General features: G+C 41.3%; 1 protein-coding gene across 1 annotated transcript in view; it reads right to left on the bottom strand.

The window, feature by feature from the left end:
* LOC137648594 (uncharacterized) overlaps positions 1 to 17341 on the bottom strand; it is a 70991-nt gene extending 53650 nt beyond the window's left edge. The window contains exons 1-3 of the mRNA XM_068381503.1: positions 16862 to 17341; positions 11852 to 12034; positions 9214 to 9344 (exon numbers count right to left, since the gene is read on the bottom strand). Coding sequence (XP_068237604.1) covers positions 9214 to 9344; positions 11852 to 12034; positions 16862 to 17194 — 647 coding nt within the window. The 5' untranslated portion in view covers positions 17195 to 17341. The remainder of the gene's footprint in view (positions 1 to 9213; positions 9345 to 11851; positions 12035 to 16861) is intronic.
* Positions 17342 to 20693: the final 3352 nt, after the last annotated feature.

Raw genomic sequence — 20693 nt, 5'->3', positions numbered from 1 at the left:
TTGCTTTCTTGTACAATTTTTTAAAATCAAAGATCCTCTGCCAATTCACGGGTAGGAGAATTGGAGAGGTGTCAGGTGGCAGGAACTATATCTTGATGAACTTGATTTCCTACATCAGGAAATCTCAATGGCTGGAGGATCGGCAGGAGCACTATCCATAAGCAACAAAGCTTGGAGTAGGAGGTTCTTGTCCACGTGATACTTTTTCTTTTTTTTTACCTCAGAACCAAAACCCTCACTGACGCATTGCAAAAAAATGTGGGTCACCAAAGCTTTGTTGTTTGACCTCCACATGAAGTTCAGTCGCTTCTTCTGGTCTTTGCGAATCTAAAGGCTTATGGATTCTCTGAGCGATATACCTGAAGAGATTTAATTTTGCAATCCCCCACTAGCATAAGCACAAGACAGAAGGGGTAGACTGTCTTTCATAGACTGGTGACCGAAAATTTCCGTCTCTTCTGCAGTAATAACGGTCCTATTGGGGCATCTTAAAAAAAAAAAAAAGACACATGTCTCGTCGCAATTGAATATTTGCTGTGACATGCAAAACTCGGAATCATAAACCTTTTAAATTAGGAAACAAATTTCTCTGCTGCATTCTCATTGGAGATCTCACCCTCGCCAAATCATACAAAGCTATGGGTGCCTGTTCTTTTCTTGAAGTTTTCAAACCATCCCCAACTCACTTTGAAAGTTCCTTTTTTTTACCTGCTGACATACCTGGCTACTTTTCAACAAGGTCAGCATATAAATATTTTTCTTTTTTCAAAGTTATGGTCTCGGTTGTGGTATCTCCTGTTAACTGCTTCTCATTGATTCAAATGAGTGGCAAGTCCTCGACATTATCTAGAATATGGAGCCGTTGTTTCATCAAAGTAAGCAGTCCCTTTGGAGCATCAATTGCTTGGATTTACTTTTTCTTCCTCAGGATCGGGCTATTCATCAACATTTTAAGTGTATATTTTTGCCCGGTCTGCCACATGCATACCTTTTCATGCTTCTTGACTACTTCTTTTTTACACTTCTAAGGTAATCTCCCTTCTTAATCACCTTGTGAGCCATCATCTATTTTCTGAACTTAATAGCTAACTTGATGATGAACAATAGCGATCAAAATTCTATAAATGGACATGGTAAAGTAACAACTTTAGACAAGAACACTGCTAAAGACATAAGATTATACTGGAAATACTGTGGAGTAATTGAAAGAGTTAAGGCCTGAGCGGGGGTATGTGATCAAATGCGAAACAATATTGTGTAAAAATCCTGTGAAAACTACGGAGTGTATAGTTGTTACATGACTGTTTTCTGCACAGCACATGCTAGTTTTGTTAGCATTTTCCCCAAAAATTGCAAAGGACAATCATTTTAAGTTTGCAAACCCATACAATGGAAAAATAACTAAATTGAAATTCATGGACATATTCCAAGTTACTTGTAAATTGAGGTACAATATCACTACAGTATATGTAATAAACTTTTTGATTTGTTGAAAGGCAAAGTCCCCTAGCTCCATCAAAATTAAGACAAAAAAAGATATACACAGTTTTAAAAATGTAATGAAGCAAGGCATAATTTGGCTCTTAAACGATACAGAGTATTTACAATGCTACTGTAATAGCAATACAGGAGGTCCTTGGGTTACGACGGTCTCAAGTTACAACAATTCACAGTTATGAACAGGCTTCCATAAGGTAATTAAAAAAATCCTCGTATCCAATTTCGAGTTACGACCTTTGGTTCATTGACTCAACAAGTTACTTGCTGACGAGAAAAGAAATTAAAACTGCTGAGTAATGCGTCACACGTCATTTTAGCATTAGTTTGTCATCTTTGTTTACGATATGCATTTGAGTTTTTGGTGCTGCTCTTATTTTGATATTTTCATGACTTTTTTATTGCTGGAAAATGTAAGGGAGACTTCTGATGGCAGTGGGCAGGACAATCACAGGAGTAAAGGTAAGGAATTATTATTTGTACTGTTATTGTCTACTATTACTGTATAAGTGTAGGTACACTACTGTATAGGGTACAGAGATTTTTTTTGTACAGGGTGCAACAATCTATGAAAGGTAAGGGGTTACTTTCTCTCTTTTTTTAAAGTATATTGTATATATACAGTACCTAAGTATCTTTGTATTTACTGTACTGTATTATAAATCCAACTTACTATGTAAACTGACTTCAGAAGCATCATAAGAACGGATCTTGTTTGTAACCTGAGGGCCTCCATTAATCTCAGATCAAAACTCAAAATGTTATTTTTATTAGTAAAATAAATTTTTGAATATACTTACCCGATAATCATGTAGCTGTCAACTCCGTTGCCCGACAGAATTCTACGGGAGGGATACGCCAGCTATCACAATACTAGAAGGGGGTGTACTCACCAGCGCCACCTGTGGCCAGGTACTACAGTACTTCTTGTTGACACCTCCTCAATTTTTCCTCGGTCCACTGGTTCTCTATGGGGAGGAAGGGAGGGTCAATTAAATCATGATTATCGGGTAAGTATATTCAAAAATTTATTTTACTAATAAAAATAACATTTTCCAATATTAAACTTACCCGATAATCATGTAGCTGATTCACACCCAGGGGGGTGGGTGAAAACCAGTGTACAAGATTAAAGGATAGCTAAGTATCCCGTATTTCATATAATCAGTTATCTCAAAATAACAATGAAATAATAAGTACCTGGTAAGGAAGTCGACTTGAACCGTTACTCTGCCTTTTTTAAGTTCGTCTTCCTTACTGAGCGCAGCGTTCCTCTTAGGAGGCTGAATCAACTCTAAGGTGCTAAAGTATATAGGGCTGCAACCCCTACTAAAGGACCTCTACACAACCTCTAACCCAGGCGCTTCTCAAGAATGAATTGACCACCCGCCAAATCAAAAGGATGCGGAAGGCTTCTTAGCCTACCGTAACAACCATAAAAACAACAAGAAAAGCATTCAAGAGAAAGGTTAAAAAAGGTTATGGGATTAAGGGAATGTAGTGGCTGAGCCCTCACCTACTACTGCACTCGCTGCTACGAATGGTCCCAGGGTGTAGCAGTTCTCGTAAAGAGACTGGACATCTTTAAGATAAAATGATGCAAACACTGACTTGCTCCTCCAATAGGTTGCATCCATTATGCTCTGCAGAGAACGGTTTTTATTAAAGGCCATCGAAGTAGCTACGGCTCTCACTTCGTGGGTCCTTACCTTCAGCAAAGCAAGGTCTTCCTCCTTCAAGTGAGAATGGGCTTCTCTAATCAGAAGCCTTATATAATACGAAACCCCGTTTTTGGACATGGGCCTCGAAGGTTTCTTGATTGCACACCATAAGGCTTCTGACTGTCCTCGAATAGGTTTTGACCTATTAAGATAATATTTGAGAGCTCTGACAGGGCAAAGAACTCTTTCTAGCTCGTTACCTACCATGTTGGAGAGGCTAGGAATTTCAAACGATCTAGGCCAAGGACGTGAAGGAAGTTCATTCTTAGCTAAGAATCCGAGCTGTAAAGAACATGTTGCAGATTCGGATGTGAACCCAATGTTCTTGCTGAAGGCATGAACCTCACTGACTCTTTTAGCTGTTGCAAGGCAGACGAGAAAAAGAGTCTTGAGGGTAAGGTCCTTGAAGGAAGCTGACTGGAGAGGTTCGAACGTAGGTGACATAAGGAACCTTAAGACTACGTCTAGATTCCAGCCTGGAGTGGGTAGACGACGTTCTTTAGAAGTCTCAAAAGACTTAAGGATGTCTTGAAGGTCCTTGTTGGAAGAAAGGTCCAAACCTCTGTGGCGGAGAACTGAAGCCAACATACTCCTGTACCCTTTAATCGTAGGAGCTGAAAGGGATCTCTCATTCCTAAGATGTAATAGGAAGTCAGCTATTTGGGTTACAGAGGTATTGGTAGAGGAAACTGCATTGGCTCTACACCAGCTCCGGAAGACTTCCCACTTGGATTGGTAGACTCTACGAGTGGATACCCTCCTTGCTCTGGCAATCGCACTGGCTGCCTCCTTCGAAAAGCCTCTAGCTCTAGCGAATCTTTCGACAGTCTGAAGGCAGTCAGCCGAAGAGCGTGGAGGTTTGGGTGCAACCTGTCTACGTGAGGTTGACGTAGAAGGTCCACTCTTAGAGGGAGAGTCCTGGGGACGTCGACCAGCCATTGTAGTACCTCTGTGAACCATTCTCTTGCAGGCCAAAGGGGAGAAACCAGCGTCAGCCGTGTCCCTTCGTGCGAGATGAACTTCTGAAGGACTTTGTTTATGATCTTGAACGGTGGGAATGCGTAAAGGTCGAGATGGGACCAGTTCAGCAGAAAAGCATCCACATGAACTGCTGCTGGGTCTGGAACTGGGGAACAGTACAAAGGAAGTCTCTTGGTCATGGAGGTGGCAAAAAGATCTATTGTCGGCTGACCCCACAAGGTCCAAAGTCTGTTGCACACGCTCTTGTGGAGGGTCCATTCCGTGGGGATGACCTGATCCCTTCTGCTTAGGCGATCTGCTGAGACGTTCATATTGCCCTGAATGAACCTCGTAACTAGGGTGAGGTTTAGACTTCTTGACCAAATGAGGAGGTCCCTTGCTATCTCGTATAGGCTCCTCGAATGGGTCCCTCCTTGCTTGGAGATGTAAGCCAAGGCTGTGGTGTTGTCGGAGTTCACCTCCACCACCTTGCCTAGCAGGAGGGACTTGAAGTTCAATAGGGCTAAATGAACTGCTAGTAGCTCCTTGCAGTTGATGTGGAGCGTTTCCTGTTCCTCGTTCCACGTTCCCGAGCACTCCTGTCCGTTCAAGGTCGCGCCCCAGCCCGAGTCCGATGCATCCGAGAAGAGATGAAGATTGGGGGTCTGAATCGCCAACGATAGGCCCTCCCTGAGAAGGAGATTGGTCTTCCACCACAAGAGAGTGGTCTTCATCTCTTTGGTGACCGGGATAGAGACTGCTTCGAGCGTCAAACCCTTGTCCCAATGAGCTGCTAGATGGAATTGGAGAGGGCAGAGGTGGAGTCTCCCTAGCTCGACGAACAGGGCCAACGATGAAAGGGTCCCTGTGAGACTCATCCACTGTCTCACCGAGCAACTGCTCCTCTTCAGCATGCTCAGGATGCAATCTAGGGCTTGGCTTATCCTTGGGGTTGATGGAAAAGCCCGAAAATCCTGACTCCGAATCTCCATTCCCAGGTACACAATGGATTGGGAGGGAATGAGCTGGGACTTTTCTAAATTGACTAACAGACCCAGTTCTTTGATCAAGTCCAAAGTCCAGTTGAGACTCTCCAGACAGCGACGACTCGTGGAGGCTCTCAACAGCCAGTCGTCTAAATAAAGGGAGGCTCTGATGTCCGATAAGTGGAGGAATTTTGCTATATTCCTCATCAGATGCGTAAACACCATAGGAGCTGTGCTTAGGCCAAAACACAGGGCTTGGAATTGGTAGACAACCTTTCCAAAAACGAATCTCAGGAAAGGTTGGGAGTCTGGATGAATAGGAACGTGAAAGTAAGCATCTTTCAGATCCAACGAGACCATCCAGTCCTCCTGCCTGACCGCTGCTAGGACCGACTTCGTCGTCTCCATAGTGAACGTCTGCTTGGTGACATAAGCATCGAGCGCGCTGACGTCCAGCACCGGTCTCCAACCTCCTGTCTTCTTGGCCACCAGAAAGAGACGGTTGTAGAAGCCCGGGGATTGATGGTCCCGGACTATAACCACTGCCTTCTTCTGTAACAGGAGCGACACCTCCTGGTGCAACGCTAGCCTCTTGTCCTTTTCCTTGTAGTTGGGAGAGAGGTTGATGGGAGATGTGGTCAGAGGGGGTTTGCGGCAGAATGGTATCCTGTAACCCTCCCTCAGCCAACTGACAGACTGGGCGTCTGCACCTCTCTTTTCCCAGGCTTGCCAGAATATCTTGAGTCTGGCTCCTACTGCTGTCTGGAGAGGAGGAGAGTCAGTTTTTGCCTTTAGAAGCCTTGGAACCTTTCCTAGACTTGCTCCTGGAAGAGTCTGGACGGGAGCTTCCTCGGCTGGGGGCTCTACCACGAAAGGGCGGAATAAACCTCGTAGCAGGAGTATCAGCCACTGGGGTGCGATAAGTCCTGGGGACTGAGGGAGCAACCTTAGTCTTACGAGCTGAAGAGGCCACAAGATCATGGGTGTCCTTTTGAATCAGGGCCGCAGACAAGTCCTTAACAAGCTCTTCGGGAAACAGGAACTTAGAGAGCGGAGCGAAAAGGAGTTGAGACCTTTGACAAGGTGTGATGCTGGAGGAAAGGAAGGTACAAAGCTGCTCCCTTTTCTTAAGCACTCCTGACACAAACATTGAAGCAAGCTCGCCAGATCCATCCCTAATAGCTTTATCCATGCAGGACATTAAGAGCATGGCTGAGTCCTTGTCCGCAGGGGAGGTCTTCTTGCTAAGGGCCCCCTAGCACCAGTCTAGGAAATTGAACATCTCAAAGGCTCGAAATACACCCTTTAGGAAGTGATCTAGGTCGGAGAAGGTCCAGCAAACCTTAGAGCGCCTCATTGCTGTTCTACGAGGAGAGTCTACCAAACTTGAGAAGTCAGCCTGGGCAGAGGCATGTACTCCCAAGCCTGGTTCCTCTCCTGTGGCATACCAAACGCCCGCTTTAGAAGTGAGCTTAGTCGGAGGAAACATAAAGGAAGTCTTTCCTAGTTGCTGCTTAGACTGCAACCACTCCCCTAAAATTCTTAACGCTCTCTTAGAGGACCTTGCAAAGACGAGCTTAGTATAAGTTGACTTGGCTGGCTGCATGCCCAGCGAAAACTCAGATGGCGGAGAGCGGGGGGTAGCAGAGACAAAATGGTCTGGGTATACCTCTCTGAAAAGAGCCAGGACCTTACGAAAGCCAATAGGAGGCGGAGAAGACTTGGATTCATCCACGTCTGATGAGGGATCCAGGTGTGCAGCCTCATCATCAGAAACCTCATCACCAGAGTGTAGCGAAGTGAGAGGTAAGGTATGCTGAACAGCAGAATCTGCACGAGCGGGAGCAAAAACGCTTGTGGTTTTATCCTCAAGTCTCTGTTGCTGAGTCAAAACCTGAGGTTCAGGCTGCAAAGGCTGGTCAAAAGGAGTAGCAGAAGGTAGGCGCATGGGTTGAGGAGGCTGACTCCTGGCATGAGTGTCTTGACTCAAGAGTTGCGCTTGCTGTAAGGTGAGCGGATGCGCAGTAGCAGGTTCCTGAGGAACGAGTTGAGGTTCCTGAGGTGTGAGCTGCGAGAGTTGAGGTAGTGGCTGCGCAGAACGCAGTACTTGTCTCGCGAGTTGAGGTTCCTGAGGCGCAAGGCTAAGGTGTTGAGGCTCTCGCCTTGAGGAGGGTTGAGGTCGCTGCAGCGAGAGCTGAGGAGTCTGTCTCATGGATGGGAGAGGTTGTTGTACCTCAAGAGAGTGTTGCCTCACTGGTGGAACCGCAAGTGGAAGCGGAGGAAGTAAGGTATAAGCTTCCTGTTCCCATTGCTGAGGTTGCCTTAAGGAAGGCGGAGGTAGCTGCACACCGCTGGAAACTGGCAACTCAGTACGTGGTAAGGTATCCTGAGGAGCCTCAACATCGTACGCCTGGCAGACAGGACTGCGGTTAGGCGGAGCGATCGCAGGAGGAGGTGTAACCTTCTCAGCCTGACACTCACGCATCAAGACCGCAAGTTGTGACTGCATGGACTGCAGTAGAGACAACTTGGGGTCGGCAGACACTAAGGTCTGCTGAGGCAAAGCCTTAACAGAAAAGATCTGTTGCGGCAGCACCTTACTCCTCTTAGGAGGAGTGCATTCAACTGATGACTGCGGCGAGTCAGAGCTGATCCAATGACTGCAGCCAGGTTGTAGAGCTCTTGAGGTCTGGACTCTGCGTTTGAGAGGTCTTGAGACCTGAGTCCAACGTTTCCTCTCTGACAATTCTTCAGCAGACGAGTAAAAGACGGGCTCAATCGTCTGCGGGTGGGAGTGACGGTCTCTGGAAGACACGCCCGCAACCACCGAGGATACTTCTGTGCGCCGATCAAGGCCTGCCGAACCCTTTTGCCCTTCGACATTGCTTCTCCCCTGGGCTTGGGAGCTTGCAAGAGGTCCCGGACTGGGAGGACGACTGGCACGCACAGAAGTACCCTCACGCACCACACTGACACTGACACTAGCACTTGGCACTGCACTGACACTAGCACTTGTCGCAGCACTGGCACTATTACCACCCACTGCACTCTTGACCTTAAGTTCCTTGACTTCGGCCATAAGAGACTTATGATCACTAACCACCGATTCCACTTTGTCACCTAAAGCCTGAATGGCACGCAAAACAACAGACATATCAGGTTGAGGGCAAATAGTAGGTTCGGGGGTAGCCACTACAGGGGGAGGAAAAGGTAGGGGATCATGAGGTGAGGAAAAAAGTGAAGAGCGAGAAGAACTCCTCCTAACTCTCTCTCTCTCTAACTTGGTTGAATATTTAAGAAATCGGACAAAATCAAGTTCCGAAAGACCGGCGCATTCCTCACATCGATCTTCCAACTGACAGGGTCTTTCCCTACAGTCAGAACAAGCGGTGTGAGGATCTACCGAGGCCTTCGGAATACGCCCATTACAAGACCTACATCGTCTATGGGGTGGGGCTTGTGAAATGTCAGACATCTTGAATCAAAGAGTTAGCCAAGTGGGGATTCCAAATCAAGCAAAAAGATCGTTAACCATTAATCAGAACTAAATAATAGCTATCTAAGCTAATATAGAAGTTTTCCAGTAAAGCGACAGCCGAAATCTGAGAGAAATACTTCACCAAAAGCCGTGAAAATACTCCAAGATCATAAGCGTATCCCAGAACGTCTTGCCGGAAGCACGACAGAGGAAAAATTGAGGAGGTGTCAACAAGAAGTACTGTAGTACCTGGCCACAGGTGGCGCTGGTGAGTACACCCCCTTCTAGTATTGTGATAGCTGGCGTATCCCTCCCGTAGAATTCTGTCGGGCAACGGAGTTGACAGCTACATGATTATCGGGTAAGTTTAATATTGAAAAACTTATAATACAGTAGCTTCTTATCAAGAAATAGTACTAAAATGATGAGTCTTCAGCAGTTGAATGTTTAGCTCAGGTAAGTGGCTCCTGAGAGCGAAAGTAAGTCTAATGAGTAAATGAATACACAAGAATTTACAATGACGAAAAACTTACTATATCTTTTAGTTAGAAAAGAGTAAAAGCACACTTACTTTATGATTTTTGAATGAACATCTGAAGTTAGAAGCGGTTCAGGGAGACATCTTAAAAATTGTTTTAAAAGACACGCACCATCTATCACATGGACATTGGTTGGAAGGCTATTGTCGCTGTCAATCAGTTTCTGAAGATTTAAGGATCATACATTGTATAAGGTACGAAGACAATGAACACAAGACTGATGTACAGCTGCCAATGTAAAAGACATTCCGTTAATGCAAGCACCAAAAGCTATTTAAAATTGTCATAGATATGCTACTAAAGGTAAATTACAAGTTAGTTACCTAAAAGCTTTTTCTTTTACATAGTGGGTATATATTTAAATCTTACTGTTAACCTTTCACAGTATTTGTTTTCAAAATGACTTACAATCCAAAATTTTCATCTTTTACATTTACAGTACTGTACAAAACAAAGTTTTAAAAATGAATATCACAGCAAGCAAACAGTCAATGACTAAATACCAGCATTATAGGTAGTTATTAGCTGTGCTAAATGCAGGTGATGTCACTTTTAAGCCAAAATTCAACCTAAGTGTTAGAAAAAATGGTGCAGACATCAAAAAGCAATATTTTTTTCTTTGATGCAAGGGGCAATAGTACAGGCAACCTGATGACCCTGTTTAAGCCCAGGCTGACTGGGAAAACAGGAGGGGCAGGAGTTGATTTAGCTCAAGGAAATTGGGCCCTAAGGCCTGGGAAAAGCCAACTAATAACAGGGTGGGGTCAGGAGAAAACCATGCAGTTGCACTATGAAGTAAAAGTTAAAAGAGTAATGGGGAAGGAGGAGGCTAACCTTAAATGGTAACAGATCTATGCCTTTCAAAGAAGGTAAGTTAATGAAATTTCAAAGCAGAGGGAAAAAAAGTAGACAAAGTAACCATGTATACAACCATGATTTCCACAAAGTTATCAAGGGAAGCTGTCACTTGACGGGTGATTTAATGACATCTCTTAGGAAGGCGCTCTTTACCCTTCACCTTACCAAAGCAGTGATATAAACTGTTACAATAGAAAAGAGACTAGCGTCACCTTGCTACAAATAAAATGATTATAAGAAAGGTATGAGGGGATTATTAATTAGAAGCACTGACTTTCATCTAAATCAGGTGACAAATTAAGCAAGTGAAGACAGACCATGAATCATGAAAATAAACCAAGAAAAAACTAAAACCCAGCTTCAGTAACAGCCAATCAAAATAGAAAAAAAATCTTTCTTGGTAGAAGATTAAGGTACTTTAAGTGTGATTGCTAAAACTCAGCCAAAACTTTCAAAACTTCAGACTAGAGACCTTTGTAATACACCCTACAGCACATGTTGGTTCATCTGTGCATACTACCCATACTGCATTCCCAATGGTCTCACTGACCCTCAAGGCAGGTCTAATAACTGTGAAGGGTTACGATTTTTCAAGTAAAAACCAATCAGCAAAGTAAACTACAGGTAATAGCCATCCAAAGTAAGCAAAGCAAGTCTTGACTAAATAAAGACTAGTATGTGAGGGAGATTATCTTTCCTGTCAATCCAAAACCTAACCAACTTAATTTACAGTAATTTCATTCCTTATACAGTAATCTAAACAAAACCATCTGTAAAAAAACTTTTTTTTTAACCCAACTACTGCACACAAATAAGATGGAGGTTAAGAGGATAAACCAATGAGTAAGAATAAATGCTATATCAAATACAAGCAATACTTTTCCAACAGGGGGGGGGAGTACCCCAACTAGTAATTTGAATCTAAGGTTGATAAAGAATGGGGAAAAGCTTTGTATAAACTGGTGAAAGGAAGGCAATTAAATCAACAGAAATGGACAGAAAAGTTTCAAGATGTGGATCTGGAGCACGAGGATGGAAACTAGGGAGAACATAAGGACAGTGAATAGGTGTTTAATGTGCAAAGAGAATACTGGAACATTGCAAATGCAATTAAATTGATAAAAATACCTTATTTTTTTTAAAACTGTATTCTTTGTCCAAGATCTGTAAGCTTTTGTTAGCAAACTCAAACCTCCAAGTTTTTCAAGTTATTCTAAGCTTTATAACCCAAGAGGTTAGGTTGGGCATATCTTAAGAGTAAAGTAATTATGGTAGGAGGTTATAGAGGATAGCTATAAGGCTAGGTTGGGCATATCTTAAGAGTAAAGTAATTATGGTAGGAGGTTATAGAGGATAGCTATAAGGCTAGGTTGGGCATATCTTAAGAGTAAAGTAATTATGGTAGGAGGTTATAGAGGATAGCTATAAGGCTAGGTTGGGCATATCTTAAGAGTAAAGTAATTATGGTAGGAGGTTATAGAGGATAGCTATAAGGCTAGGTTGGGCATATCTTAAGAGTAAAGTAATTATGGTAGGAGGTTATAGAGGATAGCTATAAGGCTAGGTTGGGCATATCTTGAAAGTAAAGTAATTATGGAAGGAGGTTATAGAGGATAGCTATAAGGCTAGGTTGGGCATATCTTCAGAGTAAAGTAATTATGGAAGGAGGTTATAGAGGATAACTATAAACACAAAACACAAAAGATTGAAGAGGTAAGAGCAAATTAATATCAAACAACTTTGGGAAATGAGGAAGCTTACACAAAGAGGAACAGTAAAATATTACACTTAGCAAAATAACAAGATTCTTACCTTTAGATCACTCTGCCTTTGAGAGGAGCCAGCCTTCCGAAAAATTCCCTCGACAGTGATGTTTCTTCGGATGAGGTTGCAAATATCTACAAGAAACTCTGGCACGCTCACTTGCGTTCCATCTGGCATATATACACAAACTGATGGAATGTTCTCCAGCTTCTGGCCAAATACTTGGCCTGCCTGTAAATAGACAAAGAATTTATTAGGACACTATAAGACTGACTCATGATAGAATCTAGAGCAAGCTTTCCAACACAACCAGAAAAGCAAAGAATAGACTTTCTAGATCTTAGCAATCGACATCTGTTTTCTAGGAAATTTACAAAAAAAAATATTTTCTAGGCCTTCCATATCCCCAGTCTGTGTACTGTATCAATATATATTAGTGATGTGTACTGCTGTAAGCACTTGTCACCTTCATGCAGTAACCGTATATTTTTGGAATCTTCTTTTAACCATCATTTGATCCATTGTGTAGCCTAGGCCTCATTCATTTGTCAGTTGCAGCTTACTAAATTTTTTCTTCTGTATTATAACTATCCTTAAATATGTCTTTAATGTTTTCTTTTAATCTCCACAGTTTTTACTTGGAGAAGACTACAAAAATTTTGGTGTTTTTTATTTAAGAAATTTTTCCAATACCCAGAATGTTAATTTTCTTTTATTTAGAATTTTATATAATCATATAGCATTGTTTGCATTAATTGTCAAATCAATGCTTTGGTAGCACTTTGTAAACTACTAATTCTCCAATTTCTTCTTGAAAGCCAATATATATCATCCGTCTTTCCAATGTCAAGTGGGAACTTGTTATACAATCATGGGGCAACATATCTGAAAACCCTAGAATCCACAGTTATCGTGCATCTTAGTTCCAATAACTTAAAACCACCCATCACTATATGCAACACAGTAAGAAATTGCCAGTAGGGGAGGGCACCTGGTTCTAAAATGATTCCCTACCCAGTGCCATATCTCCACAGATTACCCTCCCTCCCTTTGTTTCTATAAAAATTGGTATTTCTAAAAAAAATTTATCTATTTGCTTTTTCTTCCCAGAAGTACCAGTTCACATTCAAGATAATTGCCTTAGGTTGGCTATGAAAGTGACCAAATAGCGACCTTGAAGCAGGGGAATGGTCCATTGCGAGAGTGGGTGTGTCAGTGTGTACAGCAGGAGCATTTGTTATATGAGCAACGAGGGACCATGCTCATATGCCCCATTTAGGATAGGGGGAAAATCTTTATACAGAAAACAGGCCTTGAAATTTATCTCAATGGTGAACATGGAACAAAAGTTAAAACTATTTCAGACACAATACTGGGAATTTACCAATTTATAAAAAAGAAAAAAAAAAGATAAAAGAAAGACAAAGAGAAAGACAACGGTAAGCAGATAGAGCGGGGTTGTAGAAATATGGCAAGCTGATAATTTGTGGAGACATGGCACCAGTGAGAAAATCAGTTTAAAACCAGGTGCCATCTCCTAACAGCCCTTCCGCGCTACGTTGCATTTAATCTCGTTAACACAATTTATTGGCTGTACATGTAACTCTTCTTTTATATATTTAGGATATCAAGTTCTAACTTGATAAGTCATTGATCACATATTAAAATTCATATTAGCTTTATTAGGCTGTCAGAATACAATAGTTCAATTAGTACAGGGGTAATCCTATCATCGGGTAAACCATGTCCATTGTATTTTAATATCGATAAAACCATGAATTTAATCGTACTTTTACAGACAGTTTGATACATATAAACTCAACAGCTATGACTAGGAAACCAAAACGATAGATAATGTCAAAAGAAATGTGACAAAGCAGATTTTGACTTTGAATTTCCATTGCCGTATTCTAAGTTATCCGTAATCATACATACAGGTGGGCGCTATCATACATACAACTCACTAGGGGCTCATCACTTCCTGAAAATCTTTTGCTAGACAGCCTTAACCTATTCCACCTGTGTAAATATGACAAATTCGAAGATAATTTGTATTTTTCCTAACCATACAAACCTTAGCTATTTACAGAGGGTTACCTTTTAGCGCAGCTGAAATGGCGAGCCATTAGAATTTAACGAGGGTGTATTACCCCCGTGCTAGTTGGCGGGGGGGGGGGGGGGGGGGGGGGGGGGGGGAGGGAGGGAGTGGTAGCTAGCTACCCCTCCCCTCCCTCACCCACAGATGAATGCTCACTTTCACTTAGAGGTAGGACTTGTCTTGGGGGACAGGGCTGGCGGGCAAATATGTGTAAATAGCTAAGGTTTGTATGGTTAGGAAAAATACAAATTATCTTCGAATTTGTCATTTGTTCCATAACCGAAATACAAACCACGCTATTTACACAGGGTGACTTACCCCTTAGGTAGGGTGGAAAGTCCCCAGCCATACTGGCTTTGGCTTTACCCGGGGACTCAGAATCCAAGTGAGTCGCACTCGAGAAAAGGAGTCCCTGCACCTCACAAGTTCCTTGCTCCGCAAGGAACCATGTGGCCTACGTAAGCTTGTGTGTGAAGGAAGAAGTGTGACCCGTCCTAGGCAGTTGACCTGGAGTTCCAGAAGGAACTCTGGGTTAGGACGTTCCCAATACCACCTCGTCAAGGTATGGGGGACGCGACAGTATTGACTCAATACTTGGAACACAAGGAAGCATGGTTTACCTGCAGAGGTTCGAGGTCAGCTATGCAGACCAGGATGCTGCTTCCCCGTAGAGGGGATGATGAAGAAAGAAGTAAGGGCCAGACATACTTCTTTTGTTCATGCAGACTAAAACCTGATAACAATGCCCTCAACCTTCTGCTACCTGTCCAAAAAGGAGCCTGAGCGATAGAAAACGTATCGAGACTCCTGTGGGTCACGCCCTGCAGGAAGCGGGCTGCGAAGGTCATTAGACGCTTCCAGACTCCAGCTTGTAGCACCTGCGTCACAGAGTAGTATTACTCGAAGGCGAGGGACGTTGCGATGTATCCAACATCGTGCTGTAGGGCGACGTGACGGGGGAGGGTCTGGAGACAGGTCGAGATGAATGTCCTTGAGTCCGGGCTGAAGAGGTATACTGGTGACTCTCCCCCATGTCCTCCTTGTGCTCCCAAATCGGCTGCAACTGAGGACAAACTGCAGCTGTTCCCAGCGCTAACCTCTTGATTCCTTTACTGGCAAGAAAGAGAAGGTCTTGGGACATCAGATACAGAATGGAGACTCGAAATCTTGAATGAATCGGACCGAAGGGCCGGGACCCCCAGATTCTGAGTCTAGCCAACAACTCAGGAGCGAGCCTGAATGTTGCCTTCCCCTCTTCCTTAGAAAGGGGGGAGTCGTAAGAGACCAAGAAGATTGCTTACACACTGGCCGTGGCCAGAGTGAGCAGGAGACCCAAGGCGGAATACAATCCGAGGCCTGTCGTAAAGGGTCTTGAGAAGATCTCTTAAAGGACTAAAAGTCCGAGCCATGCTCCAAGTTGGAGGTCTTCCTCCGACTAGGGCAGGGACGATCGTAGCTTCGCATGAGCGAGGATAGCTCCAGCGGGCAGGAAAAAGTTATTCCTTTAAGCCTGAAGGTCAGGGAAAGGCTGAGCGACAGGCTTCATTGCCGAGAGCGGAAAGGAGTTTCCTCCCGCCGAAAGGCAATAAGACCGTCATTGCTGGAGAAGAGGCCTCAAGGGAAGAGGTATATCTCCCACGGCACCTATCCTTAATCGGCTGACATCATGCATACATGTGGCCGCGATCACACAAACCAGAAACGGAGAGGGTTGTACTTACATTATTTCCTGTTCAGCTTGCGGGTTTATTCGTAACCTCTACAACGGCCCCCTACTTATTCCGAATTTACTCTCGTCTATCTCGACGATATGTCCTGGTCCGCCAATTTTTTTACTGTCCATCACTAAGATGTCCGCACACACGTCGCGACAGAAGTTGTACCAATCAACTAGTGTGTGAGAGGCAAACTTTTTGTACATAGGGAGAATCTGGTTCTGAGAAAAACCATAAATAAAACTTGCTAATATAACAAACACATCTTCGTACGGTAGCTTTGATCGTGAAAAAAAGCTACCGTGGTTAGGGGCGATCTTCTTTCGGCAATAACTATATGAACAACGCCAAAAAAACTTATGCTTTTCCACTATTCGCCGATTTTCCATCATACTTGTAGCGCATTTCACCGATATGACATTTTGCACAAATGCCGGAAAAGTCGCCTAAAAGTCCCATTTTATATAAATATTTTGTAAACTCAGCACTTGTTGTAAAGTTCATAATCCTCAACATACTAGGATTGACTGAATTGAAAAAAGATTCACAAGTATCTACACACTGGTTAGTTGCCATCTAGCCGCGTTGGTAAAGAATGAGCATTTCCGACCCTCGATGGGTGCTCCCGTTTCCGTATTTGAATTTTTAGAAAAAATGAGTTATGATTGGGTGAAAAAGTTAATCCTAGTTAATCCCCAGGTCAAGTGGGGTCCCATTGGGTCGTTTCAAATTGCCGCGGCCGATTAATAATTCAGAATTCCGCCGCTATGGCGCTGTTGATTCGATCAGAACATCATCTATAGGGAATCCTAGGAACTATGGGAGCGAGAAACTGCGTGGCAAGGTACAGAGCTCGTTCGACTTATAAATTTCACGTCGAATTAGATGGTTTTCAAAATCTTTGTATATCGGTATAGTAAGTACTTACCCTGGATATTTATAACATTCTGAACAGTTAATATTCTATACACGTTTCCGATAAAGTTGAAAATAAGGCGGCCGCTATCATACATGCAGGTGGCCGCCATCCTACACACATCCCGAAAGGGGGTCGCAGGGGGGGAGGGGGTTAGCCACCCCCGTTAGGTAAGTAGGTAAGGACACTGCTTGTAGGTTAGGTTAGGGGGGAAAATTTAGGTTAGTTGATGTCAGTTTTTAATCCAAATGGGAGGAACTGGCCGCTGACATACAAAGGCTCCATCTATGCTTAACCAGTGCCCCGATATGCATATCAGTGACCCTCACCTTATCTTTCACATTTTGTTTGCGTTGTTCTGCCTTTCGCTTGGAGGTGGCGAAGGGCGATTTCTTCGGAGTTTTGTGCTTTCGTTCGTCACGGGTTCGATTGGCATTGTTCGTCTTTAAAAGAGGGCTTTTTGAGTGTGGGGTTCTCGGGCTTTTCTTCGTTTTGGTCTTGGACCGGAAATTATTAGATTTGATATTCGAGGATGTGTTAATCCCCAAAAGTTTTGACCCTTGGCTGGCGTGATGACTTTTCTTCCTCTCCAGTTCAGTTACGCCTAAACGTTTTAGCTCCTCCAAAATGACATCTCTGATGTCCTCTTTGTCTTCTTCCATCGTATCTGTGCTATGGACACTTAATTTTGAAAATTATATTAAAGCAACAACACGGAAGACATCAAAATGGACAGATCGCACTTTCAAAGATGACCACGTTCAACGACTAGCCTTTTAAATCCGGTGCTTTAGCCAATCAGCGTCGAGCTTCGTCCAAAATAACAACAAATCGGGATGACATCTAGCGGCCAATTTTGGAAGTAATTCTGTATGAGAGATTTAAAGTGTTTTCCTGTATTATTTCAAATCATTCCATAACACCTGGAACGTCATATACAGCATATTCCAGCACCCACCCAAAACTTATTTTAGTCTATCCCTAGGGATTTTATTTTAATTCTAGATGAGAGATTTAAAGGGTTTTCCTGGATTATTTCAAATCCTTCCATAACACCTGGAGCGTATTATATATTCCAGCACCCACCCAAACTTTATTTTAGTCCATCCCTAGGATTTTTATTTGCCAATTAATATTTATAATGTTTAGGAATAACTTTCTATTGGTAAATTATAAATTTTACAATAACCTAAAGTTTCTCGAAAATAGCCCCATGTGTTACGTGCCTTTATTGATCCTGTGATAGAAACAATGTACGTAAATGTGCCTAGGTTTATTCGTCAGCACGTGTGTATTGTAACACAAGTTGTGCTTTGAATAAAATTATATGATTTTGTAATCAAACCTAAGTGATCTAGAATGCTTGCTGATAGTTATACTGTGCAAATCATACAGGAGATATATAAGGCGTTATTTCCAGCGTTCATCCCCGTGGTTAATAAAGGGATATCTTTCACTCCGACTCCATATTAAACACGGATATCCAATCTCGATGTGCATAGCATATCGTATTCCATAAGGTTCGTGATTTTTTCAATCGAATATGGAAAGTAATATATTTAGATTCAATTATAGATTCATATACTGTATATATATATATATATATATATATATATATATATATATATATATATATATATATATATATATATATATATATATATATATATACTGTGAATGTGTGTGTGTACATGCTTCCATGGTATTAGATTACATCATTTACATGTGGCGTAAATGATGGAAAGCCACGAGGAAGTGAATATGAAGGCAAAGATACAAAGGACTTGTGTATATTTTAATGCATTTTCGGATATGTATTGAGGATATACGAGGGTATAATCAGTATAAATGGCTATACCCAAAGGAATATCGTTGAATCCTCTATAATCTCCTGAACCAAAGGTAGACATTTGAATCTAAGCCCTGGTCTGTTTTCCGTTAATCCAGTGTTATCCTTCTATCTAAAATCTGACTTTTCCGGAATTTTGAAAACATTGACAGCTGTTGGATCCCTTACTCTTGTATAAATACGGTGTCTTTGTATGTGTATTCTCATTGTTGAGTCTGTTGATGTCTCTAATGGACGCAAGTACTAACTCCAATCAAGTCTTTTCGTTTTACCTTCCGTGGCTATAATACATTTTATATTCATCACGTGTCAGCTTTCGTGATTTCTACACACGCACACACACACACACACACACATATATATATATATATATATATATATATATATATATATATATATATATATATATATATATATATATATATATATATATATATTGTACGTGTGTATCTATGTATGCATATAGTCCTACATACTACAATTAACACAGCGAATGCAGAGCTTAAATTAATTCAGATATTGGTTTTATTGAACAATTGCCACATTTGAACATAAAATCACAATTTGCTGTGAGGTTTTTTCGCAAATTCCAAACAAAATCGAGATTCATAAACCTAAATGAGACTTATTTTCAGTTATGTTTATATATTTTTCTTTCAAGTCTATCATATTCAACTTTGTCTTCATTATCCTTAGTGTTAATTTCACCTGTGTATAATCTAGTTTTCAAATATGTGGCCCTAAGACTATACAATAAGCTTCCACTAGACATCCGAAAGACTGAAGATATTAAAACTTTCAGGAAACAATATGAAGACTTTCTGTTTTCCAAGTGCTTCGATAATGTGGATTTGGCAATAAACGGAGAATATGCAATTTGAAATAAATGCCTTGGAATATATACGATAAAATGACGGTGAAGGTCCTGTAGAGAGTATGGTTCCCCTGCTGTATAGGACCAGAAAAGCAAGTAAAACAGTACCAGCTAGCAACTGTGCAGAACTTGGGTAACATCTGCTGTCATGAATTACATCATTAAATCAGATGATAAACGGCTACTTTAAGAGATAGTGGAATACAAAATAAGGGAAGCATTTGAGCTTGGTGGAAAAAAAAAAAGTCTTTTAGAAATATGTTAAAAATATATTATTGAAATTAAGGAGGTAGGGAAGTATAGAAAGCAAGAAGTTGCGAAATGATTAAAATGTAAGGTGGTAAATTAAATTAAAAGAAAATAAAGCAGAAATTACACTTGAGCTTTGTAAATGGTAATGACAGAAGAGATTCTGTAAACCGCCGGCAGAAATTTATACAATGTATTTTTTGAGACAAGGATTTAAGTAACATTATTCCAGAAAATTTAAAATGTATATATATATATATATATATATATATATATATATATATATATATATATATATATATATATATATATATATATATATATATATATATATATACCAATAATTTCCGTTTCTCAATCCATCATAAAATCATGTATACATACATATATATATATATATATATATATATATATATATATATATATATATATATATATATATATATATATATATAATTTTATAATGGATTGAAAAACGGGAATTGAAAATCTCACCTTGATAGATGATAGGATATGCAAACCAAAAATAAATTTTACTTCAAAAATGGAAAATGACTGCAGTCTACCGTCATTGGATAACAACTGAAATAAGTGAAATAATGAGTTTTAATAAATCTGAATAGATAACCGACCCATTTTTATTCAAGCCTCAATAATAAATTCAATAAATTGTTATTCACATCAATGTTTTAATGATGATTATACAGTATATGTAAGAATATTAATGTTAATGAGAATGTATGAGGTCATATTTATTACCTCCGCCAACAAAGCTGGAATGTTATACTTTCGTCCTTGTTTGTTTGTGTGTGTGTATGTGTTTGATTGCGAACAGCTTCCTGACCACAATTTCAATCGTGGAGTAATGAAACTTGCAGTGATAAACTTCTATGTAAAAAGCTGGTAATGATTACATTTTGGACGGTCAAAGTCACAGTCAAGCAAAAAATGTTCAATTCATGTAATTAGCCATACGTTTGGCGATCGTTGTCACAGAGACTTCAAATTTGGTTCATATTTGAATGTATGAATATCCACGAAAATTAATACTTGTTAAGGTCAAAGGTCAAGGTCGAGCAAAAGGTTGAGAGATAAGCTGCCGTGGCGGAGATCTGCGCTGTACTGAGTGCCCCTCTAGTTTCTGTTATGATTTGCACGGCATGATCATCAATTGCTTCTGGCTGTAATA

Source organism: Palaemon carinicauda, chromosome 10, assembly GCF_036898095.1.
Source record: "Palaemon carinicauda isolate YSFRI2023 chromosome 10, ASM3689809v2, whole genome shotgun sequence".
Classification (NCBI taxonomy): domain Eukaryota; kingdom Metazoa; phylum Arthropoda; class Malacostraca; order Decapoda; family Palaemonidae; genus Palaemon; species Palaemon carinicauda.
This window is presented reverse-complemented; position numbering and strand designations above follow the sequence as displayed.